The 25,813-nt window shown below is 39.7% G+C and overlaps 3 protein-coding genes across 4 annotated transcripts in view; 1 reads left to right on the forward strand and 2 right to left on the reverse strand.

Annotated features, from left to right (window-relative positions):
• Positions 1 to 6,262, reverse strand: part of LOC135611952 (BTB/POZ domain-containing protein At1g30440-like) — a 6,271-nt gene extending 9 nt beyond the window's left edge. Inside the window, exons 1-4 of one of the 2 annotated variants that reach the window (XM_065107608.1) lie at positions 5,157 to 6,262; positions 2,522 to 2,591; positions 770 to 1,993; positions 1 to 680 (exon numbers count right to left, since the gene is read on the reverse strand). The exon at positions 1 to 680 is cut by the window's left edge and continues 9 nt beyond it. In XM_065107608.1, the coding sequence (XP_064963680.1) occupies positions 144 to 680; positions 770 to 1,993; positions 2,522 to 2,591; positions 5,157 to 5,215 (1,890 nt within the window). In that variant the 5' untranslated portion in view covers positions 5,216 to 6,262 and the 3' untranslated portion in view covers positions 1 to 143. Of the gene's footprint in view, positions 681 to 769; positions 1,994 to 2,521; positions 2,873 to 5,156 lie in introns of those variants that run through there. The other variant, XM_065107607.1, reaches the window with a different exon arrangement.
• A 2,876-nt stretch (positions 6,263 to 9,138) lies between these two features.
• LOC135611953 (protein ALTERED PHOSPHATE STARVATION RESPONSE 1-like) lies at positions 9,139 to 16,129 on the forward strand. The gene is made up of 5 exons (XM_065107609.1): positions 9,139 to 10,942; positions 12,019 to 12,194; positions 13,989 to 14,212; positions 14,438 to 14,768; positions 15,596 to 16,129. The coding sequence occupies exons 1-5, from the start codon at positions 10,093 to 10,095 to the stop codon at positions 16,019 to 16,021; spliced, it is 2,007 nt and encodes a 668-aa protein (XP_064963681.1). The 5' UTR covers positions 9,139 to 10,092; the 3' UTR covers positions 16,022 to 16,129.
• A 1,884-nt stretch (positions 16,130 to 18,013) lies between these two features.
• On the reverse strand, positions 18,014 to 25,442 carry LOC135581733 (auxin response factor 17-like). Its single transcript, XM_065107610.1, has 14 exons — positions 24,037 to 25,442; positions 22,656 to 22,768; positions 22,398 to 22,496; positions 22,238 to 22,294; positions 21,990 to 22,145; positions 21,806 to 21,890; positions 21,259 to 21,349; positions 21,014 to 21,178; positions 20,815 to 20,937; positions 20,603 to 20,678; positions 20,291 to 20,438; positions 18,979 to 20,159; positions 18,619 to 18,809; positions 18,014 to 18,389 (listed from the first exon to the last, which is right to left on the reverse strand). The coding sequence occupies exons 1-14, from the start codon at positions 24,077 to 24,079 to the stop codon at positions 18,191 to 18,193; spliced, it is 2,727 nt and encodes a 908-aa protein (XP_064963682.1). The 5' UTR covers positions 24,080 to 25,442; the 3' UTR covers positions 18,014 to 18,190.
• Between the last annotated feature and the right edge of the window lie 371 nt (positions 25,443 to 25,813).

Consider the following 25,813-nt stretch of genomic DNA (forward strand, 5'->3'; position numbering starts at 1 on the left):
AACTTGGAATATCATTCTTCTACCAAATCCAGACATGTCTATCAGGAGTGAGCATACTGAAGTACAATTCTTTTGCACAACATGCATGTCCTGTCAACTAGAACCAAGTCTACAAGTTGCTGGCAGAATCTTTACATGTCTGTTCACATATGTTTCTTGTATTTTGTAAGCTTTAGTTGCTCTTTCTCAAACCTTTCTACGGTGTCTCTCTCTTTGCTAATGGCATCCTCTTGAGCACTGCAAATCTGGCCCTTGATAATGTTAGACCGGAACTTTCTCCCGCCGGCGCTCCACCCACTCCTCCCCTTCGTGAGCTTCTCGAGTTCTTCCCTCATACTTGAGCACTCCTTTTCTAGTTCAGACACCCTCATCCTCATGCTGTCCATGCTCACCTTCAAGACCTGGTTCTCCCTGATGGCCGATGCCCACCCAGTGTCCTCACCGGAGATCGGAAGCCCACTCCTCAGAGGTCTCGATCCATCGAGGTTGTCAGACACGAGGAAGCATCCAGCAATAGATGTCTTAAGCTGAAGCTGCTCAAAGAAGAGCACCTGGACCACCACTCTAAGCGGAAGCCTCTCGTTCTGAGCTGCATGGGTGCAAGCTTCTAGGGACAACTTCTGACAGTTCATCAATCGGCATAGCTCTTCCCTCTGGGACTCTGCGAGCCACGAGTGTGCCTGTTCACCAATGCATAAAATAAATCAGAACAAATTAATAGTATGTATGAGTGACAGAGGGAAGTGCTAAAGTAAAATATTACGTTCACCTTCAGGTATATGTCAATGGCACGATAGAGACCATCATCCAATGGTCGAACATCATCTGGTATAGCAGCAGCCAATGCTTGAAACTTTGATGGCTTTAGATTGGCATCCGATGCAACCTCTGCCAGATAACCATCAACCAACTTTGCAACTGCGATTACAGGTATCAATGAAGGTGATCCCAAAAACTGATCATCATCGGCTACATCAGGGGAGGCCCCGCCAATCATCTGATTCCTAGCTACGAAATGCTCAACAATTCTATGGATGCAGTCCACATTATAGAGTGTTTCGGTGGAGTCCGAAAAGTTTGGAATCAACAAATCCTCCAAGGAGGCCTGGTCCAGTTGCATTCCTATCCTTCTCTCCAAGTTAAACATGCAAGAGGGACTGGCTCGCAGGATCATAGCGGTGCGAAGAAGTCCAAACAAAATTTTAGTTGACATCAGACCCTTCTGTGAAGGCAATAGCTTATCAATCTCTTCAAGAAGATGCCTCTGTTCTTCTTCAGATGGAAGAGCCATTAAAGCTCTGGGTTCCAGACGAATGTTAGCTTCTGAGATGCTCTGGCGCCTGTCAAGCCCTGGCAAATGCCTCCTGGCATAAAAGGTAAGAGACCCTGATATAATCTCTTGCCCGATGCCTCGGGTTTCCATGGCAGATATCAACCTCCTGTACATGGGCAAACTCAAACAAGAAACATCCTCATACCACCAATCGGAGCTACTATATCTAGGTCTTGCTCCTGTGCTTATACCATTCCACAGAATACTCCCACCAGGACTTTGCATAGGACCATGCTCAACGATGGGCCAGCCAACTAAGCTTGGATCCTTGCATGCCTTTATAGCCAAAGAATCAATGCACCTCTTGACAATTTGAAGATCTTCTGCATATGGAAGGACATAATCACAAGTCTGCAGTGTCTTAATTGAGTCTTTCCAGCTACGAAGAACAACTTGATTAAGAAAGACCTCAGTTTGGGTGATCAAGTTTCCCTCAGCAATTTCTTCTGTCATTTCAAGATGCTCTGCGGCACACCGCAGATAAACAACATTTGAGGCAGTCAGTTCCATTTTCATACCATAACAGAACTTGGCAGCAAGTTCGAAAGCCTTTGAACCACCAGGAATATCAGGTAATTGTATGACACAACCATCTTCTCCCTCTTCAGATTTTTGACGAATCAACTTTTCCAAAAGACCACACTTCGACAACAGAGGGAACTGCAACGGCAAAATGCGAATAGAACAGTTGTTTCAATATTGAATATTATAAGGTAATTAGAAAACCCTTAACAAGAGTTCAAAGGAAGAGAAGTTGTTGCAGCAGGATCAAGAGAAAGGTGACAGATAACTAGGTGATCCTAATGAAATTATGAACAGAGGTTTGACAACAATTCTAGATTTGTGATTGTATGTCTGACTAGTTATGACAGAATACCTCGTGGTAACAGACAAATTGCAAAACCAGAACATGGGTAACTTGCATTTATCAAATGCTAAATTGTGCATCCACATTGTTTTCCCTTCTTATCCTTACATATCAATAATTTTTCGAAAATTATAAAAAATAGTGCAACAAAAAAGAATTATGTTTCATTTTTGAAGGGGCATGTGATATATAAATTATATGTAATCTGTGATTAACAACCTAATTAAAATGTTTTAACATGAAATCACAATATTGTGAAGAATGCCAATTAGAGAACATTATGCATGGCAACGAACTTAATCATTTGATAGAATTATCACCTTGTGAAGATGAAAGGTCATCTCACCAACTTCAACAGTCACATCACTTGGTAGGCCAGTTGTGCAGAACCTAAAAGGGAAAACAGTAATAAAACCGCAGCAGATTAGATAATTAGTTAAAATATCTGCTAATGTTTTATCGAACTTCGTTAACAAAATAATGACTTCAGTAAGCAGTAAATTCTTTACACAGAAACAGAAAATTAGTTTTAGATTTAAACCATGGTTACATTTGTGGAATATGGCAATACAGATAACCGTCATTGAATCTTCATCAGCAAGCACATATGAGTGCTTAAACTGAAGATGAGATGGTGGACCTAGTACAGATCGAAGGACAATTATTTGAGTTCGTAAACCTTCTCACAAGCATTTTTTCCATCTAATTATCAACTTTTGATCATAGGGAAGAAATGCCTGCCTGACCAAGCCCAACGGATACAGAGATTTCATCATCTAAGTATCTCAATAATTGCTATGCCTAACAAAAGCACATAAAGGAAAATGAAGTCCATGGTGATAAAATTCTTACAATTATATAGATCAAATCATTTAATGTCAATATCATGGGACACTAGAAAGCTTGATAGCATTAGAAAATATTATGTCAAGATACAAGGAATCGATATAAAATAATGCTTGCCTTCAAATGGAATTTATACAGCCTAAGGGAACAGGTTGTAGCTCTTGAATGTACTAAAGAAACAGTCCCACTTCAACAATTAAGGTCACATGTCAGTCTGAATTCAAATGATTTTAATGCCATGTTCACAGACCTATCAGGCAGCTTTGCGCATATCATGAACTAGCCATTTTGGGGAAAAAGGCTCAATAATAATGTGGCGTGCAGTGAAACCTACACGCCAACTAATGCTCATGGTATAATTGGGTGTCCATACTGCTGAAGCTAGATGGACAAACATACATGATGAGGTGTTTTTACCATTCAACAAAAAATTTAATTGTCAACTGCATCTTGTTTAGAGACTATCATTCTAGGCTGACTACATGGAGAGAGGGGTTTTGATGCTCATGCTATTCTATGATGAGTACATGAGCCACTATATACAAGTGCCGATAAGCACAGAGCATGGCAATAGTCACAACAGTGTGGCTGACCAAATGGACTGTTCTATTTTAGTTTTAGTCACACACCAAAATACACAATCATCCACATGCACGGCATGGTAATTTTCAAGACAGGGTGGACAACCAACTGCACTGTTCTAGGCTTCTAGCCTAGTTTTACTGTGTAGATGGCCATTCCTGTTGTAGTCCCACTGAATGGGCATTCCAATGGGTGTCTTCATTTATCTACATCATCCTTTTTTCCTAATCAGTCATTTTGCTAGTTGCCACTTACGTGATCTGAGAAACATGAAAATTAGATACCTGAAATATATACTCACAGATACTTATTGATACAGGTATGTGGAGACTGCGTCTATGTACTCAAAAGTAACACTTTGCTCCATCAAAAACAAGATTTTAAAAGCTACAGAGGACACATGAAATTTAACATAGCGATGCATGTAGAAAAGATTAGAATATTTCTAATGGAATGAGTCAAGATGTAAGAAAATCATGCGTGAAATGCCAGGTCTCTTCCATAAATGAAGAATCCATCAGCAATCCCTCTCAAAAGATTATCCTATGAAAGAAAGTCAAGTTTGAACGTGAAAACTCTTTAACTCTTTATGTAAAGTATATGGCTTTTAAAAAAAAAGCTATAGCAAAATTGTTGCACGATGAGAAAGGGCAAAATGCACTCAGAGAGAAGTTGATTGCATCTTCCTCGAGAACAAAAGCTGACAGACTCAAAAATTAAGAAAAGCTTGTGAATATTATTATGGCTACCAAGTGTGCCCAGCAACTTTCATTATAGTGTTCCGTCTCTCTATTCACCATAAGCATGCCTTATTGAAACCACCACTCTGGAACAATATTTATTTTGGCATGAGGACGACAAGACATTATTCCACTCGATAATCATCTTCCAAGTATTGGCTCAGGAATGGATATTTGACCACAATTACATGACCATAAAAGCCCTCGATGCATCCCAATGAAAATATCATTATTTCTAATAAATAAAGTCATTTATAATTAAACATCAAACTTCATTAAGAATAAACATTATCCTAAATAACAAACAACAATATCCATTATAACAACCACGTCCAAACCTATTGTCAGTTGAAATCCTGAAATTACATAAAGCACCTGGAGCATTAATTGTTTTGACCACAAATTGCTAATATTATATACACTAAGTTGCAGCAACAAGCATCATCTGAAATGATATATCGAATAGAAGTGCAAATATGTACAGATTCAAAGAATATCAAATATTACCATCATCCACAGCGAAGTTCATCATATGTCAAATGCCATGCATAAACATAAAAAGCAAAGGAAAAAAACAATATACACATTAAACTGACAGAAAAGCACAAGAACCAATACATACATTAAGTTCCAGAGCTACTAAGATCGAATTCAATACAAACTTCCTCACAATTAACAGAGGACAACCACCAGTTGAGACACAATATTCTAAAGCAAAAATTCAGCAAATCTTCACGAAAAATCAAAAGTGAAAGATCAAACCACAATAATCACAAGAACAACATACCAGGCCTGCCCTTGCCGTTGAAACCCATCAGTCTTCGAACCAAGCTTCACACAGGCCATCTTAAACAACCCCAAGGAAAGTGAACTCCAGAGTTCCTCCTTGAAGGCCTGGAGAGTGCTTAAACAGTCCTAATACGCTATGGCCTCAACCCTGGTGACCTATAAATTCTAATGAATTCTCTGATCCAAGGGCATCCCAATCCAACAAAACAAAAATCTCCTTGTACTGTAGATCAACTTCCTCAACCGAGAGCATATATTCCCAGCAGATTACCGGGGGGAAGTTGGAAGCACAAACATAAGGAAGAAGAGCACCCGGCAATCTCGAAAGTCACCGAAACCTAAGCCAACTCCAAAGCCGCACCAACAGCGCTAAACATCAAAAGCCAACTGGAAAATCAAGAAAATGATCTCCAGAAACCACACAAAGTTGCACATTCAGAAGGTACCCAAACGGAGATGGGAAAAAGGAAATGCCGAGGAATCCTACTCGATACACCACAAAGTAAACTCTCCCGATCAAAACTCCAACTTCACCCTAAATCCTCGGGAACAATAATCAGCGTATCCCGAAACAATCGAAGAGTCAGAGACAACCCATCAAAACGCCAGGGAGGTTCCCCAAAGCAAACATCGATCAAGATTCCATCTTTATACCAGAACAAATCGAATTCTAATCCAAACACCTCACACCCATCAAAATAATCAAGAAAAAGACATATATATATACATATTTTTTTAGAATCAGCTACAAACCCCGGAAGAACACTAGGCCTGAGACCCAAGAAACCCAGCAACGTCGACGAATCAAAATCCTAACTTTAGGTGATCAACTCCAAGGAAAGAAGATGGGCCAATTAAATCTGTTTCCTATCCCAGGTAGCGAAGACGAGACGGAGGAACGGAAGGCCGGCCACGCCAAAGGCCAGAAAAGAACAGGTTCTATTCTGTCCTTTTCCTCTCCGAGACTTCAACCGCTGCCCTGCAAACGGATTACTTTAGACAGGAGTGCAGGCGTCCGATGGGTGCGAGAGGGAGGGAGACAATTGCTCAGGAAAAGTGAGGCCCCTCTGTCGCAAAGAAAAAGACAAAAAGGAAGACGCACCTCTTGCTGCATGCTCCAAAGAAAATAAATATTATTATTATTATTATTATTATTATTATTTTATTAATACTAATATTAAATGAAATGGGGAAATATATATATACTACTACTACTACTACTTGGAGGCAACCTTAAACGGGATTTACTGCGAATAATAATAATAATAATAAAAGGAACAGTGGAATCCGAAAGGTCTGCATAAAAAATAAGTGCGAATAATAATAATAATAATAAAAGGAACAGTGGAATCCGAAAGGTCTGCATAAAAAATAAGTGATTTCATATTTTATCTACTAAAAAAAAGAAAAATAAAAATAATAAAATCAAAGACTAGTGTATGTGATGCCAAATGATCGAGTCAAAGCTTTGACTTTTCCGATGCCGGACGGTAGAGTTGGGGAGAGCTCTCGTTTCAGCCACCCGTGATTCCCGCACCAATCTTAACGGTTCCCTGCGGCTTCGTGCGCGCATCTTGAGGCACCCGCCACGAATCCCAAGAGGGAATGCACCGACGACGCCCTTTCCTAAATGAGGAGTTAATTAGATCAAACACCTTCTTCTGCACATTAATGCATCCGCGCATGCATATCCAAACTCCATACACTCCCTCCCTGCAGCACTAATATTTGATGATTAATATGTATAAAAATAAATAGGTTTTTATTTGAAAACTAACAGAGCAGTAACACCTAATGCCATCTGCATGAGGAAATCACAAGTTTGATCGCAGTTGAAAAGTCTGAGAATTTTCATTGATTTTTTCCTTACTTTTCGATGAAAGAATTATAATACCTATGTTTGCTGCTTCAAATTTTAATATGTGATATATATTTAGGTACTAGACATACATAATTCATACTTTCTCAACATACATGTACGTACATAAATCTCTCTCGTTAATACGTGTCTCGCACTCCTTCGTGCCGTCGTCGTCTTCTTCTACTCGCGTCTGGGCCATCCCATGTTCTAAAGGAGATGATGGCAGAGGGACCCCATGGTTCCATGTCCTCGGGTGAGCTGTTCCGTGGACGGTCAAGCCCCGTGGGCCCGCGTGTCGGAGGAGGTGGACCCCTGTAGGAAAGGTAAAGTGTCATCGAGCAAGTTGCAGTGACACGCAAGTGTCCCCCAAAAGCTTCTGCTGCCTCTCCCACGGCGCTGCGTCTTCCCTCTTTTTCTTCTCCTCTCTCTCTATCTCTCTGTTTCGTTCTTTGGTTTCTGGTTGGTTGGGTGCATGCATGATTGCATGTCTTCTCTTTTCTTGGTTCCTTGATCTCTGCGACAAAAACACAACAGCTATAAAGGAAGAGTAAGCAATCCAATGGGGAACTTTTGTTTCCTGTATCTTTGCCCTTTTATCTTTTTCCATTAGGGGTGCGATGTGTAGATTTGAGATTTACCCATGTAAAAAATGAATTTTTACATGCCTTATCCATGACATTTCGGATTTTCTTTTTTGTCGGCACAAAGTTTTATTCAGTAAACATGTCGTCAAACCATGAAAAGGAAGGAAACAATTTAATATCTCCCCAACTTTTCCATCTTCTCGGAGGAGTGAGTGATTTCTAGATCCGAATTTTCCTGAGATTAAAAAAAAAATCAATTTTTTTTTTGTTTTGTTTCAGTTTTATTTGAGTTCACTTCTTTCTAAACCATGAAAGAAGAACAGATGTTGGGTTTTAGACTCGCTTTTTTGATGTCACAAGTAACCCATAAAGATGCTGTCGGTTTGATTGGTTTCATGCTAGCTTTTAGATATTCTTATCAGCAAGCATCATAATAGAATCACTCGATGCTACATGGCAAGCATTTAGTATCAGTATTAACGGAACACATTCCTGTGAGTATCTGCAAACTCATAACATCGGTCGTCACATCGTCATTGTCGTCTATCCTTCTTTTTTTTTTGTCTGTGTGTGTGATCAGTCTGTCAAAGAGGGTATTTTTTTCTTTTCATTTTTTTTGTTTATCTACTACATCTTTCTAATTCAAGTTCTGACTTCAAATCATCGAACAATTGTTCATCAAGTTTAAATAGGAAACATTATCAGAATCCTCCCATCAATTTTCCGTCTACGATGGTGGGCATTCATGAGAAAGAGACTCCACATCGATCTCAAGGTTCAAACAACTAGAAAGATTAGTCAAGCATTGATTGCATGGCTGCACAACCAAGAACATGATCATCATGACCAAGGCACAGGTGAGGAATATCCAATGGCATGCCTATTGATCATAGGTGTCTTAATTCCCCTGACCTGCTACTTAGTTCTTGAAGACTGGTTGACAGTAAAAGTCTTGGGGTGGTGCCTCACCATTTATAGACACTGGATAGAGAATATTTTCCTCTCACATGCCCTCTGTGGCTGTTTGGCATATGACCATTTTACTATTGATCCCAAAGACCCCACAAAGGTCAAGTCAACATTTCTTACTCCATCTGATGCTGTTTAGTCTCACATGAGCAGAAAGTCTTTGCCTTTTTCTTTTTTGCTTCTTAGTATTTATCATCTTGCAGACCATTAGCCACTTTAAAACTGATTCACTTTATTCATTTTTGTTACTCTAATGTTGGACAAGATTTCATCAGATCTCTTCATAATCATGCTTGTAGGAGGAGGATAATCCTGAGTAATACTAGCATTAGAAATGACACAAAGAAAATGTTTCTGAGTTTTATCTTCTTAAAATTTTCTCATCTACTTTGTTAATGGTAATTTTCTTCATGAAGTCCTAATAATACTTTCTGCTACTGTTCTCGCGGTTCTAATTCTCAGTCTAGATCTACATATATCCCAACAAGTCTGCCAGCCCAAGATGCATGCATGTCTCGTCATGTGTGATTGACAAATTGATCTTATTACAGAGATGAAATCATATGACTCGACATACAATTCAAGATTCTTCAGCTTGGTTGATATTTTGATATCCATGGCCTTCTTATTGGTTGCAGCACTGTTTCATACTGTTCTTGTTCCAACCCTTTCTCTCTATCATCGTCTGATATGTGATAATTAAATTGCTCTGACAGTGTCCAAGACAAGTTCACCTCATCACGAAACATTTTCAAGTTCTTCCAGTTGATTGGTAGTTCGATGCCTATTCTTCTGCACTCTGCTTGTTCATGACTTCTTTCGCCCTCAGCTGTACATCACCTCCATTTCTTTATTCTTCCAGCTGCTAATACTTTGATTCTATGTGATAATATACTTGTTTTCCTCGGCTGCTCTGCTTTTAATGTGGATAGAATACACCAAAGAACCTCCCCCCCTCTCTCTCTCTCTCTCTCTCTCTCTCTCTCTCACCTACACAGATAAGAGAAGCGAGACCAAGACTTGCAGGTGACAGGAAAACAACGGTTCTGCGCCTCAATTCTTCTCCTCCTTTCTTCTCTCTTCCACCTCCGCCTATGTAGCAGAGATGACCATTTTTATTTATCTGTACAAAATTCCACTTTGGTGAAGCTTCTCTGCTCTGTTCTCTTCCCTCTATTGCTTCTTTTCTATTGAAAAGATGCCATCTTGGAATTCATAAAAAACTTACCTTTTTGGCTCTCTCAGTCTCTCTCTCTGTACTGGTTTTGGCCTCTGCTTAGCTTTCAAGCTAAAGCTTTCTTCCCTCTACGAAAGTCTTGTCTTTTCCTTTTCTCTCAAAGAAATAGCAGCTAGGTTTGTTTTTTGTGGCTTAGTTGGGAAGAAGCAGTCGTTCTCCACCTAATTTGCCTACAAAGTTTCTATTTTTCTGCGATTTGAATCTTTTTTCGATGATTTAGATCGAGAATTCGGGATCAAGATTAGACTTTTTTTTTTCCTTCTTCCCTTGTTTGAGCGGCGGAATGGGGTGCACCTACTCGAGGGTGGATGTGGACGAGGTGGTGTGGCAGTGCAAGGAGCGCCGGCGGCTCATGAAGCAGCTGCTGAGCTGCAGGGCCGAGCTCGCCGCCGCCCACATGGCGTACCTGCAGTCGTTGCGGAACACGGGCGCCACCCTTAGACAGTTCACTGAAGTGGAGACGATGATCCCGGGCGGTACTCCGCCTATTGGACTCGCATTGCCACCCTCCCCGCCCCCGCCGCCGACTCTTCCGCCTTCGCCTCCGCCCCCTCCCGAATTTAGTCTCCGTGCCGCGAAGGAGGTAACGAGGGAGAAGTTGTCCGATGAGGATTCAAGCGATATGGATGATGACGAGAGCTGCCCGATGCCTCCACCTCCCCTCCCCAGCTCGGTCTGGGACTGTTGGGATCCTTCTGGCCCTCCAGCTTCGTCGGGTTCCTCATCTCCGGTACCCGATGGAGGAGATGTTACACATGCTGCGGCGGAAGAAGAGGATTGGGCGGAGACTAAAACGGAGTTTGCGGAGGGGGAAGAGGAGGAAGAGGTGGTCGTGGAGGACGAAGATGACAAAGCGGTCCAAAGAAAGGAGGCTTTTGCTGTGGCATTGAATCGGGCGAGGGAGAAATGCCCGGCAAAGGAATTGGCTGATGATAGCTTGTCGGCAGCGAGTTGGTTCACCAAAGATACAGACATAGGGATGGTGGTGTGGAGGAGCAAGAAGACATTGGAGGGGATTATAAAGGAGCTAGATGATTATTTCCTGAAAGCTGCAGCTGGAGGGAAGGATCTTGCAGTCCTTCTCGAGTCCAATCGGACCTATTGTCATCCTTGGGACCTTCAAGCAAGGGAAGGTAATCTTTGACATGATGGGTGTTGTTTGATCTTATGAAGTCAACATTCATGAATGAATATGTTTAAGAGAAACCAAAAAGTTGTTTCTTTACTCTGAACCTGCAACTGATCTGTTTCGGTTTCTGAAACACTGTAAATATTTTCGCCGATTTTAGAGTTGGAAGTAGTGAGTTCTTTTAGGATGCATTTTGGTATTATTAAGTTATCTTTGCCACTTATGTTGATCGTTGATCTCTACAAATGTCCAATGTTGGATGTCGAAAAAATTGTTATTGTCTGTTTACCAAAGGGTTTTAGTCATTGAGAACCTGAATTATGAATTTTCAAGAACAATTTTAGGGTAAATTAGAATAATATTTAGTGTTTTATGTCTTGGTAAGTTATAGATGTGTGATCAACCAGAACATTTATGTGAATTTCTGCTGGTTTGTAACACACTACTTCATAATACTTGTGCACACCCAATCACTGGCCTCATATCAAGAAAATGAATTGCAAGGCGTTTTTTGACAACCACCAAAATAATTGCTAGATATGGGGAGATCATATATGTGAACAGTTCCTGCTGTAGTTTTGGAAGCATAATGCTCCTCTCCTATATTCTTATTTCATGTTGTCCCATTTGCTTGTGATAATCAAACAAAAGTTGCATTATCTCAACATCAGAGAGTGCTGCAAGCAGTTCTCCAAAAAGTGCAGTAACAATTATTCTAGATCTACTTGTATTCTAATCCCATTTTTCACCATGCCTTCTTTAGCAATATACAATGCTGAACCAGTCTGGCTTCACTTTTCCTGCTGATATATGTTGACATTTACATAGATGTTTTTGTTTAGTCTCTAGGTTGCTTCATTGACCACGGTCAGTAAGTTTTATAAATTCATCACCTGGACAACTATCTAAAAGTTCTCTTGGCAGTCTAATTGTATTGGTCTACAGAAGTGAGCTATAAGCATGGAGAAAGGAGAAACTTCTGAATACTATTTCTGAAATTAATCAAGACAATCGCTCTATTCATAGCTATCTTGTTTCAGAACTAGTTAGTGTGAAGGCATAATTTAGCTCTTTTTTCAGGGAGAAGTTCCACGTCCGCCAAAGTCGTAAACGTGTTGTCTTGGAACTGGTCTTTCAAATCAACTCATTCTAACAGAGATGCTCAAGATGAAAATAGTGCTAGTAGGCCCAGTAACCATTGCACAACCCTCGAGAAGCTTTTTGCAGAGGAGCAGAAGCTCTACAAGCTAGTGAAGGTAAGCATGACATGCAGATTAGCTAAAATCAGATTTCTAAATGAATAGTATTTTACAGTTCTTATACTCTGTAGGTAAACTAAATGCAAGAATATTATCTGTCTTTTAGGTTGAAATTCATCTTTTCTTGTCTGTATTACTTTCCACAACTTGAATTATTAGTCCATAAGCATTCATGTAGCCAAGGCGCATATCCCGTTGATTATTTGTCCTATTTAATAATCATAAACACAAATTTATCTCTGTTTATCATGAGTGAAAGAACCAGGAATGTTCTCTTCTTTTCTGTAAAGTTGGTTTGTGGAAAAAAACATAATTCGAGTGCATCCGATAGAGATGTTTTAAGGATGAAATTACTTGTATGCTAAACACAAAATTAATGGTCACAACATGGTCACCTCTGTTTGATGTGTGGAATATTGAAGATGAAAAGACAGATGGTGCAGAATCTGCAGTTCTTTGTGGGACATATTTTGTTTTCACACAAAACTACATTTTGGTGTTGCCTTTTAAAATTTTGAACTCGAAAGATGTATGGCAACATGCAAAGGAAAAACAAGTACGTAAATATCACATCTAATTTTCTTATCAGTCTACCTATGGCTCATGCTATAAAAAATATTTTTCACATTTTGAATGCCCATAATCACCTGCAAATTGGCATTCTGCAGGATAGCTAACGTTTCTTTATCAACACTTGAAAATTTTGATTTCGTTGTCATGGTCCAACATAAAGGTAAAACATATTTGAAATTTTAAGAGAATTTCATGAATTCATTTATCAGATACTGTATATTCATGATAATTGTCTTAAACCCATTTATCAAATATAAATTTTATGTTAAATCCTATAACAGGTCCATAATAATTGTCTTAAACCAAAGATTCCCTTTTGTGGCTCACCAGATTCTGTTGGACCACGACACAATTACCACCTCGGTTTATTTTTTTGTATTATTTTATTTAGTGATACCAAGCCGTACATCACCTACAAGTTAGTGTACGGTTTGGTGTCTTGGTGCTGTAGTGGTTTGGTAGATTATAGAAATTTGCATCAGACTGATATTTAATATCTTTTGAGCTCTCTCCAACAAGCAATCATCCCTTAGCCAGTTTAGGCATGCATTTGAAACATATGACTAAGTTTTTTTCATAACAGTTTCAGAAACAGAAATAGAAGACACTATGATTAGGTAAATCTGTTTATAATGCAATTCTTGAAACCCTTGAGTTTTAGAAATCCCACAAAATAAATTTTGTAAAGTAGATATACAAGATGAAGTCCCCAAGAATGGGATGCAGTGAAACTTGTTGTCGAGCCTTTCTCCTTGACCTCCAAAACTATTTGATTTTTCATTTTAATTAAGTTCTGTATACCTAAAATATGTGCTGTCTTTTTTATTGACTTATTATCTTCTCCTCAGTGCCTTGGCATTATCTTTTTTGAAGTTGCTGTCCCTATGTCATCATGAACCTCAAATGCCAATGGTCCTGTTCTATAAATCAAGGACATCGTCGCTGAAGCCTCAACCAGGAGCCCTTAAATAATCAAACTATAATTGAAATTATATTGTTATGTTCAACATATTTAGATATCCTAGTATATTGAAATGGGCTTCAAACATGTTTATCACTTAAGATAGCATAGATCTTAATCGAGACTGTGAAAAGCACCGTGTATATGTGTCTCCTTATCAAAGGATAGTTGTTCTTTTGGCAAAGTTGCTTTTCTCCTTATTATTGAACCAGTACCTGGTGTTCCTACCTTTTCATCTAGTGGCTTTTCTATGTCAGGATGAGGAAAGTGCTAACTCCCAGCACAAGAAGATAATCCTACTACTGCATAAACTAGAAGCTGGAGATTATGACTGGACAAAAACTGAGAAAGCTCGTTCGGACATTGAGGATTTGCAGTGCCAAATGGTTTCTCTGAAGGAGGCAATAAGTGGAACATGTTTGTCCATATTAAAACTTAGGGATGAAGAGTTATTTCCACAGTTGATTGAATTCTCTGTAGGGTAAGTTGCGACTGTGCCTTTTTTTTATTGTTTAGTATGAATTTTGGATGTTTAAGCTTATCGTAAATGAAAACCATTATGAAACAGAATAAGTAATAGCTTTCAATAGCACTTTTGGGCTAAAAAGTACTAGTGATTGTCTTACTCATCTCTATGCGAATAAGTACTATCAGTTTGCTTGATATCCGGTCAGGTGATCTTTGGTTGATTTTGTCTTTTTGAAAGGCTTGAGAAGATGTGGAGAACAATGTATGAATGTCATCAAGTGCAAAACCATGTTTCTCAACAAGCAAATCTTCTTGACAGTCATTTGGGCAATGATCCAACCACTGATTCTCATCGTCATGCCATATCTCAGCTAGAAGCAGAGGTGACTTCTTGGTATAGTTCGTTCTGCGACCTCTTCCGCTGTCAGCGTGAGTATGTTCGCATTCTCAACCAGTGGGTTAGACTGACTGACAGACTTCCGGAAAATAATGCCTTTATGGGTTCAACATCTAGTATCCGTGGTTTTTGTGAAGAATTACAGGGAGTTCTTGATGGGCTACCAGACAAGGTACTATTACTTGCCCTATTCCCTTCAAAATGTGCTAATGGTCAATCTCTATAAAATTGTGGGACATGCTATGCTGCGCTACACATCCACTTGTCCACCCAAGTTCTTTGATCGGCATATTTATGTTTGCATAAATGAGTTCTAATTTTTGAAACATAATGATGACATGATTTTCAATTATTAATAAATAAATGAATTGTTTCCTAATAAACTGCTTGGATGCATATCTGATCTAATTCTTTAATTTACCTGTTCACAAGTGCAGAGTTGCGGGAGTCTAATCTAATGAGGCAAAAGCTTGCATATTGCATGCAGTATATCCATGAATACACACTTATATATGCACTTTCACTGGATGTGTGCAAACGAAAGCAAAAAAAAGGCTGCATTGTTGGGTACAACTGCACTAACAACAAGCATTTACTAACTAACTTCTTATTGAGTAGAAGTTGAATTATGGAAGATATTTATCAAATTGAAAATAATCAAATAGAGCTAATAAGATTCTGGTAAAGATTGATGAGGTTTTAGACTAGGAATTTGCTAGTTACATTTTCTATGGCCTGGTTAGGACATTATGGCTTGTAGTATTCTTTTGTTGGACTTCATAAATAAATGAAAACTTAGTGGAAAGAAGAAGAGGTTGTATTGGGGTGCAACATTTTTCAGTTTAAAGCTTGTATTCGATCTGTTAAACCAACTTAGTGGAGAGGAATGAAATTGGAATCTGAAATTTCATAGTTTAAAATGTCTTCAATCTGTTAAATACATCCATCTTCTAGGACAACGTACTTGCCATTTTTTCCTTACTTTCTGTAGCTTAACAGGTAGCAGCTGAGGCAATCAAGAACTTTCTATTGGTTATCCGCTCTATCGTTCTGCAACATACCGAAGAGCACAGCCTGCAGAAGAAATCCGATCGACTTCAGAGAAGGTTGGAGAAAGAGTTAAACTCGCTTGGGAGTATAGAGAACTTGGTCGAAGTACCTCATGTGAATCACCCACCATCGTCAACAAAGCATGCAAAACTGGAAGCTTTCAAGAAGAGGGTGGAGGAAGAAAGGATCAAGTATCTAAATTCTGTTCACACGAGCCGAGCCATGATCGTGAACAATCTGCAGACAAGCCTCCCGAATGTATTCCAGGCTCTCATGGGGTTTTCGAGCGTATGCGTGCAGGCGTTCGAGAGCATTACTGGTTCGGTGGAAGATGTAACGAGTTTTTCCGATGGTGTTTCACCTGTACACCAATGAACTGATCACTACAATAAATACTGTAAACAGAATCTTGGTTTTGTGATCATTCCAGATAGTTTTACCAATAAATTCTTGGACAAATATCAGGTAGTCTTTGGCAAGGCATTATGGGAGTTATGAATGATGCAAATCTGGTCATATTAGTTAGCTTTTCTAAGTTTGTTGTCTACAACTTGCAACTCTCTCTCTCTCTCTCTCTCTCTCTCTCTCTTACATAAAACAACAGAAGCATCGAACTCTAAAAGCTGAGATAGCCGACATCATGCTGATCGTTCAGGGTGCAGTGTATCATGTCAGTGTTTGCTTTCTGAAGCAAGCTTAAGTTACATTTATTTTATGCTCTCTGAATTAGATGTCTTTATAAGCTTTCATATCATCAACACAAGAGATGACTCCTTTAGTTGCACAGCGAAAGAAAGTATCAGTGTCACTCTCCCCACCTGCCATGGCTTTATTATTTGCAGATATTGAAGGTTAGGCATCAAAGCAAGACTGCCATCTTTCTCTCTCTCACCCTCACCTAAACAACCGGAGCTACGATGGACCCGACAAGCCAACATGATATGATGTCGTATAGCCTATAAATCCAATGGAGTAAAGAACTTTAGAGAAAGTCTTGTATTGTTTCCCAGTGTGGGTGATCTTTATGTAAATGAAGAGCACATCATTTATGTCCTATCCTATAGAGAGATCCTCCGATTGAAGGGCTTCGTCATTTACACCTCTCCACCACCCCATCTTGGGTGGCATTAATTATATTGCATCTTTTAGATGGATGTATCGTAATGATACGGAGTTAGATTAACATGAGCAGATGAGTCGATAATGCACTTCAAAGTTGACATGATTCATAGTCTCCGTCAATCCAAACTCATCGACATGTGGATCTTAAGACAGGCCAATCAACGAATGTTACTACGAAACCCCAACGAATTAAAATCTTCCATAGACTGCTCTCCCTCCACAGCTTCTATACAATATTCTTTGTGATCATATAAATCATTAGAGAAGATCCAGAGATGAGAAAACAGTTCCAAGGAGCAGTAGTGTGCTTTAACAAGGTAAGAAGGAGAGGGGTGGAGGAGGCACGAAGCTACTATCGACCTTTGCGCAAGAAAGGGCTCGGGTAGCTTAAACAGCAGTTCCACAAACGCACAGACTGTTGGGTTGGGTGAACAACAAGCTTTAGCAAGTAATTATTACTGTCACCTGAGTTGAAACCGGAAAGGAACCCTTTTGTTTTTGCCAACAAAAAGTGGTCAAAAAGAAAGAAACAAGAGCAGATGTGAGGGCAATGGGACCAACACACACAGATCGGAAAGGGACGGGAGAATGACCATGTATGGTGACGGAGGAAAGAAGATGCCAAGAGGAAAGAAAGATGTCCACATCTTTAGCGAGTGGGAGTTAATGGAGGCCACATTGCTCCCTCCCTCCCACTTTTTTAAGTCCAGTGGCAATGCGTCACCTCAGCCAACCAAAACACTCGAGATCAGCCAAGCAGCGAGGCAACCAGATCAACACCAAAAGATGGCATGATCTTCAAGGAAAAGGACAATGACAGAGATGTCAGTGTGGAAACAAAATATAAATAATATTGGTAGATCAATTTGATAACAAGGAGAAAGAGAGAGAGAAAAAGTGGATGTCACAATGAGTGGAATTCACGCTTGGACAGGGACCAACTTACTTGGGTCTCTGGGAGGAGCTTTCCTAGTTGTGGTCCATGGCGGAATGGCACAGTCTACAGCCGTGGCAGGATCTGACACCAATTCTCTGCACCAAAGACCCATCTCTTACTTGAATCTAGTTTTGAAATCTGCAACAAAAAACAGGGCAGACATATCTCAGTGGGAAAAAACAAAAACAAAAAAAGGAAGTAGAAGATCTACTGTTACCTGACGCCAAAGGAATCATGCTGTTTTGTCACAGTGCTCCGATGTATATATATATATATATATATATATATATATGTGTGTGTATCAAAAATAGAACAATAAAACAGCCTACATTAACATAACCAGTCTTCACAAATTAAGCATTGGATGTGTATCCAGGTTACAAGCACATACAATATGGTACAGTTATTAGACATAACACGGCTCAAGTAGTCATACTTCAAGTGCAGCAAAACATAGAGCAGGGAAAAAGAGAAAGGTTGCCACTTCAGTATTTGAACGACCCGACCGACGTGATCCTGGCGCTGAGATTTCTTGAATGCTGCTGACTTACATAGTCATCACACCCATTACTTTGAAGCCTTTTGATGGGGGCTGAATTCACAAAATCTACACCTTGTTTGCCCATCTGTTGCACTTCTTCGGGCGAAAGTATCTTTATGCACGATACACTGTTGACAAACTCCCTAGAACAAGCATAAAGCATTAATTAAAATGACAAACCAAACAATGATCTTAAAACTTTGCAGTGCAAGCCAAATTCATCATAAAATTTCTAAAACTCAGCAGCTAATGCAAATAGATATGGATACACTATAGAGGCAAAACAGTGTTCCATTGCAAAAGGCAAGACAGACTAAGAGCTACTTGAGAAAGTATCATCCGTGTGCGTATGACGTTACAGAAAGAACTTACTGCCATGGATCATCGCCAACAAGAAGAACATCATCCTCCCGGTCGACGAATACAAGCTGCCAGCCTGATCTCAAAGGGTCCTCCAATTGGCCTTCCAGGCCAAACAGGTGCCCAAGCTCACTTCGCAACTCGTGGTAGCTGCTAAACCTCGTGATGTCCAGTGACCTCCCAAATGAACCTGATTTATAAACCTGTGACCGATGAGAACAGACAAGTATTAGCTGAGTAACATGTGTGCTACACTCGGTATGCAAAAACCTATACTCGGTCCTACAAAACAGTTCTAACTGATTGCACCCTGAAACAAAATCCAGATAAGATAATCACAAGATAAATTATAAATAAATAAATAAGCTCCACCTTAACAAATGTTCCACTCTGTGAGTTCACTTGATCAACATTCTCAGTAGACTGCAAAAGGCCTGATTCATCCAGACCATTCGACCCATTTACTGCTTGATTGATAGGAAAATCATTTCCAGCAGACCTCAATAAATTGCATGCAGCATACGCTATGTTTGTTGAATTAGTTCCATTGACACCAGTACCAAGACTTCGGATGCCATTCTGTACTGAAATCGATGAGTCAATATTGACACCAAACATGTGCTGGTTTTGGATATCCATATTGCCATCTTGATTCACTGAGCACTCTCTTCCCGGAAATGGTGGTAGCACTACAGATTGTAAGGGGATATTAGGCTGTCCAGAACCTATTTGTTCCACCTGTGAGAGTACACTTTGAGCTCCCGAAGGAAGCATTGATTCAACTGCAATTCGCTTCGACGACCAGGGATTCGAAGTAACTGGTTGGGCATATCTTGGCAAACTAAGAAGTTGTGATGTTTCTTCTGGAGAAATTTGATGTAAAATGTTATCAAGGGGGGAGACACTAGATGCCGAAACAGAGTTACCATTAGAATCTGGAAAGTCCTTCAACTGTGAGGATGGAGATATCATGTTCAAAGTGGTTGATTGGGATTGAGAACTAGAGCTAAGCTGAGACAGATTGGCTGCACCATAAGGAACTTGCTGATAAGCAGGCAAAACTCTTTGCTGCTGAAATTGTTGATGCTCTGGTATCTGTAGCTGCAGATTATGCTGCTGCTGCTGTTGTTGTTCAGCAAACGAATGCCCCTGTTGCAAATGATGCTGAAGAAACTGAGACTGAGCCTGGCTTTGCATCTGATTTCCTTGAATAGTGTGAAGGAGGGGCTGGTGAGATTGAGGCTGTGCATGCTGTAAGATCTGACTATGCAGTATGGGTGCGGATCTGCTGGTTGTGTTCTGAGGTTGCTGAAATTGAAGCATTGCAGGGGTTACCTGTTTAGTAAGATCCATGGTCTGCATTTCCTGAAGGGCTACTGCAGCCACTGTCTGATGCATGTCAGGTTGTAGAGCAAGCATAGAAGTACCAAGTCTTGGCTGCATCCAAGGTGTCACACCAACACCCTGGAAATTCAATGACTGAAGTGCTGGATTTCCACCATCTCTAAGCCACATCAGTGGTGAATTTAGACTGAACTCATCATCTCTTCCACCTACATAAATTGTAAAGTACAGAAAGATGAATGATGGAACAACTCAAAAATATTAATCATCAGGTTTTCTAACAATTGCTGTTGCTGGTAATAAACATTCTGATTGTTCAAGTAGCACTAATAAATCATACCATGGAAGAAGGGCAATCCGGTGGGCCATGGGCGCTTAAACCGGAGAGGAAAGGAAGACGGATACATGGGAAAAGTCGTTAGAGGTTCAATTTCCCAAAGTGATACCCTAGGCTGCTTCTCTCCTGCCGTTGACTCATCCCAGCCAACCTGCACAAGTAATACCAAAATTAAAATTATAGTGACCAATTGAAAATATATGCATCCCCATCAATCACTTTTGCAGAAATAATAAGACTGCCAGATATTAGTCTTAAACATACTGGTTCTTTGAAGAAAGAAATCCATAAAGATGGCTATTTACCCATACCTACCTTTACAGAACGCCAATGTGAATTTGGCCATCGGACAGGGTCAAGATCACTGATCCCAGTAATCGTACCCATGTATCTGAAATCAAAGAAAAATCATCATAACATTAATTTTATAGAATGCAAAAAGAAGTTGAACAAAGTTAAATTTTATGCAAGCAATCAACTACTGAAGAACCTCTATAAATAAGATAGGGGAATGAAGAGTTACTCACCGTCTAACGCTTGATTCTTCGGTTTCAAACAGCATCCGGAAACGCATACCCACAGAAACACGGGTGTGATAGACTGCTTTAACATACTTCGTTAGTGGGATTACAAATTCAGAAGGGCTTGCCCTGAAAGCAAATATCAGTGGTAAATGTTAGTGGGAAAACATAAAAGTAGGCATATTTCAGAATGCACGGCATTCACCTTGGGTTATAGAATATGGTGAATCGGCTGTTTGTAGCAGCAGCATGAGCAGCTGCAGCAAGAAGGCCTATGTGCATGCTATCACTAGACAATACAGAAGAAGGCATAACTGTTTGAGGTCGATTGGCACGCCGAATACCCAATAGCAACTGATTGTTCTCATTCCTGAGGAAGAAAAAGTTTATTGGTAACAAGAATATAGAAGTGCTCAAAAGTAGCACATGAAACAAGCTTGATGATGATACCAGATAAAAAGAACAGAATCCCCTGCAACGAGTCTCTTTGCACTCACAAAAACACTCCATCCTGTAGTAAGCAGATGCCTCTTTGGCTGACCTATATCATGTACAGTCATACAGTCATTAATTAGAATGAAATGCTGCAGAAACTAGCAACCAATGAAATAAGCATCTTAGCTCTGGCTGTCAATTGAAACAGGCTTGACAATCAAGAGCAAAAAACACAACAACGACAAACTCTAGGAAATATCAGTCAATATATGATAAATAAAACTACAGTCAACGAGTAAAATTAACTTGCAAGCTATTGCTTCAAATCATAAGCACACAAGAATAGAAGATATAATTCCATGACAGTTAAAGACCAAACCATGAAACATCAAGCAATGCTCAGGGAATATAAAATGAGAATTTTATCTTTAAACTGGTTAAGGAATATACCATAGCAACTTCCATCATCTCATGACACGATACAAAACACACACACATGAAAAACTCATGTACAATACAGTTAGATATACTGCTAATAAAAGATGACTGAACAAATACTCACCACGAAAAATGTGGCGGAACTTCCACTCATTGCCATGAAGGTCTCTTGCAACCAACTCCTGTGCAGGAGGCTGCTGTGAAAAATCCTAAAAGAAAACCCCAACGTGAATAAGATAAGATTGTCAGAGACTGTAGAAATCCTAGAATAACTATGATCCAGTTAACACAATACGCAAAATACCTACCAATGGAGGGAAAACTTTTTCTGCTGCTCGACGGGGAACTGAAAATCCACCGTGTGTACTGGTGTCACTTGCGGTCAATGTCTTACAGAAGTAATTCGTTGGTTGTTTGCTGGGGGTACCCAAATCAGCAGGGAGATAGGGATCTTTTTGCTCTTGCTGTATGTTAGATCCAAAAGAAACAAACGAATGAAAAATACATTACAAGTGTGTTTAAAATAAGGCAGAAGCACAATGATACAGTTCATTACAGCACTCAATGGTTGCAAGGTCATCTGAGCATAAACTTCGTCGGTCTCCACATCAGCCTGAAGACGATGTACAAATGAATTTTAATAGCTTATGTAACGCATCATATGGTTGACGGCAAATCAAGCATGTACAGTTTGATAGTACTGAAGATACACTTACATGCATAGTAACATTATGCAGCTGACAGATCAGCTGAGGAGGCAAGCTTGGGTAGTTTGGTATTTGAGAATCAACTTCCTTGTTGGTTGATGCAGCCACCTGTGACAGCTGAAATTGTTAAAGAACATATAACAGGTTGCTAGGGCTTCATGACTAAGGATTCAACTAAAAGATAAGAAGGCAAGGTCAAAAATACTGGAGATACTTGCATTGTTTAATTGCATGAATGGTGACTTAGAGTAGGCTAAAACGACTGACCTGTTCACTATGACCCTGCGGAAAATATACTACCCGACTTCCAACAGCAGGTAATGACACCAGAGGTCCAGCACATGCATGCCATAACTCTGAGTTAAGACACCGTGGTTCCTCTGTATACGAGGGCACGAAAACAGCAAGAATCAGAATCAACATAAGCTAATGACAAGCTTATAAACAAATAGCACTAATAATAAGTTAATAACAATAACAATAAGGATAACTCCCTGGCTGCTTCTTCAGAAAACAAATACACACTATTGTTTGAGTAAAAGAGCAAGTTTGAATCTGCTGACAAACATGCTCACAAGCTATGTAAACAAACCCATCAGATGATGCCAATTTAAATCTAAAACTAGAAAACATGCAAGACCTTCTATGGCAAATGCTGACCTCCATAATTATACAAACTTAGCACTTGTTAAATGGAGAAATACCTGGTTATGTTTACAGCATATTTACTCACCAACACAGCCTTTTTTCTAAGACATTGGCTATCACAAAAAGGATACCCTGGATGTATAAAGAAATCTGGACTATCATGTCAAGAAGGCCAGTTGTAAAGCATTGCAACATCATCTAAAACTAGATTTTTAGAGATTAAACAACATGTAGTATAGCTAATGCTGTTTAGATTTTTTTCAGCCTAGTTGTCACCAGTAGGTGACTTTAGTTAATTGAGAACGAAACAAATACTGAAACCTGCCATTTTTCAAAAGTTGCATTGCGTAGAAAACCATTTTTTTTTTTAAATGGCATGTAGGAGATAAAATGTAAAATTAAGCATCAGAGAAACAAATAACTTGTAGAAGGGAGAAATTGTTTTTAAAAATATGTAGCCTTCAGCAATCAAATTGTCTAAACTCTATAATTGCTTGTGCAAGGAGAAACAGCACTGCTCACAAACTAATTGATCAGGCGGTCTGCCCTGGTCAAAGGTATTTTTAAGACTCATAAATGTTTAAATATCTGCCTCTTTATCCAACAGCTATCAGGTGAGTGCAGATTCCAAACTAAGATAAACTATGAATCCTGCAATGAAGCTTATAGAGCAATGCATAACTTGCACAATGATGCACCATCTGTTCTTGCACCTAGGGAACACATAACAGAAAAAAAAAAAAAAAAAAAAAAGGATACCCAGAAGGAAAAATGTTTGAAAATGAAAAGCATGCCAATTTCCAGGGACAAATTGTTGGCCAAAGAATCAGTTCGAGACAGAATTGCAAACAATCTGAAAATTTTCATAACCAAATCCAGAACAATCACACATATATAAGGGCACGAATCATTGAACCACAGGAAGCACACGGAACAAAAGAATTATCACCAAAAACACAAATTTTCATGCTAATCACCAGAGAAGAGGATAAATAGCTACCTTCTTGTGGCTGAGTGGTGAGAGTTGGAGATGTTAGTCTCATTGTTTGGCAGTTGAGAAGAAGATTATTGCAGTAGGAAGCAGAAGCTTACTATCACAGTTGCTCCTTTCCGTCAGCAAACAACTGAAATCTTTAAGCACGGGCACTTTAAACAGCAAAACTCAAATCCTTTTTATTTTTTCCCCACAGAGTTGGTTGTGCCTCGCCTGTTTCCACTAGAACTCATGCCTCACTATTTTTCTCTGCAATCTATAAAAGCTACCAACTGAGAAAATGTAAAAGAACGATTTGGTTTTGACTACTCCATTTGGGCACAAATCCTCAACTATAAGCGGAGACCATCACCTAAGCCGATTCCTTTGCAAGGAAGAGCCACTCCCAGTTTAATCGGTCGTGATGCCTCGATTTGCAGGCGCCAGGGTTAGAGGTCGCAATCTTTGACATCAAAAGATGATTTTTGGACTTGAACACCAAGAAATCGTATCTGAAAGTAGAGCCAAAATCACAGATTCCGGAAGTTCCGCGGTGCCTCAAGCTTGTTCAACTCGTAACGAAAACATCTACTCCAACCTTCACCTCAACCACTACATAGCTCCTTCCCCTGATGCTCAAACTAAAAGTCCAAAGGCCGACAGACTTGAAAAGGGAGGGAAAGAAAAAAAAAATGTAAACCAGCTATCTCAACCAAACCCACCGAGCTGAAACCCCATAAAAAGATGAAATCTTTCTGCAAAACCCCAAAAGCCTCGCTCAATCCCAAGCTTCGACGAGGAACAAACTTGAAGAAAAAAAAAATTTCCTAAAAGAACAACCGAAATCACTATAACCCACGCATTGGAGAAGAAAACCCCGACGGCAACCGGAAAACCTTGCGGATCTCCCCTCAGAGCTTCCCCTTCGCGGCCCGTAAGAACCAAGCACCAAAAGGAGCCGCCTTTCCGCAAACACCCTGGACCCCAAACCCTATCTCGGCCTCAGACAACGAGACGCAGCTCGGTCTCCAAGAACTCGAACAAAGGGGTTCGGAAACCCTAGCCCGTGCTCCTCAGCCGCGAGGGTTCCACCTGGAACACCGTGCACCGGAGATCTCGACCGCGAAGCATTACGGGACGGAGATTGGAATCACGCAGAGGATTATCGCGGTTCGTGGACAGATATCGCTGCTCGCTTGGATCGAAGCAGGGAGGTGAGAGGCTCCAAAAATAGGGACTTCGATGAGGTGCTTCGTGTCGGTCTCCAAGAGAAGTGAGAAGACTACTCTCTCTCTCTCTCTCTTAGTGCTATGATTTACAGTGGCATTCAATCTGTAGAAAACCGTCACTATTTATCTTTTTTCTTTCTTTTAGATTTCTCGCTTGCTTCCTATTTCCACCATTTCGTGCTGCCACAGTGTTATACACTTGCTGAGAAGGGGGAAGAGAGAGAGAGAGAGAGAGAGAGACTAATTCGGCTCTTTGAATTTGATGCAGTGGAATCATGAAGTCATAGATAGTAGTTGAGTGCATATATTAAAAATAAAAGAACATGATGAATTCATTTGATTGGAAAGTGGAATAAGAATCATTCTTTAAGACATTCAAATGTAAATATATATATTTATATTTATATATTATTTAAGAATGTTATTATATGTAATAATAATATAATATAATAGTTAGTGATGTCTTTTTACATGTTGTTATGCATGATATAATTTATACTTCAATTATTATTTTGTTAATGATTTACTGAATCCAGTTGAGTATTTGAGATAAATTTTAGATATCTAAAATAGAA

This window comes from Musa acuminata, chromosome BXJ2-5, assembly GCF_036884655.1.
Source record: "Musa acuminata AAA Group cultivar baxijiao chromosome BXJ2-5, Cavendish_Baxijiao_AAA, whole genome shotgun sequence".
NCBI classification, from domain to species: domain Eukaryota; kingdom Viridiplantae; phylum Streptophyta; class Magnoliopsida; order Zingiberales; family Musaceae; genus Musa; species Musa acuminata.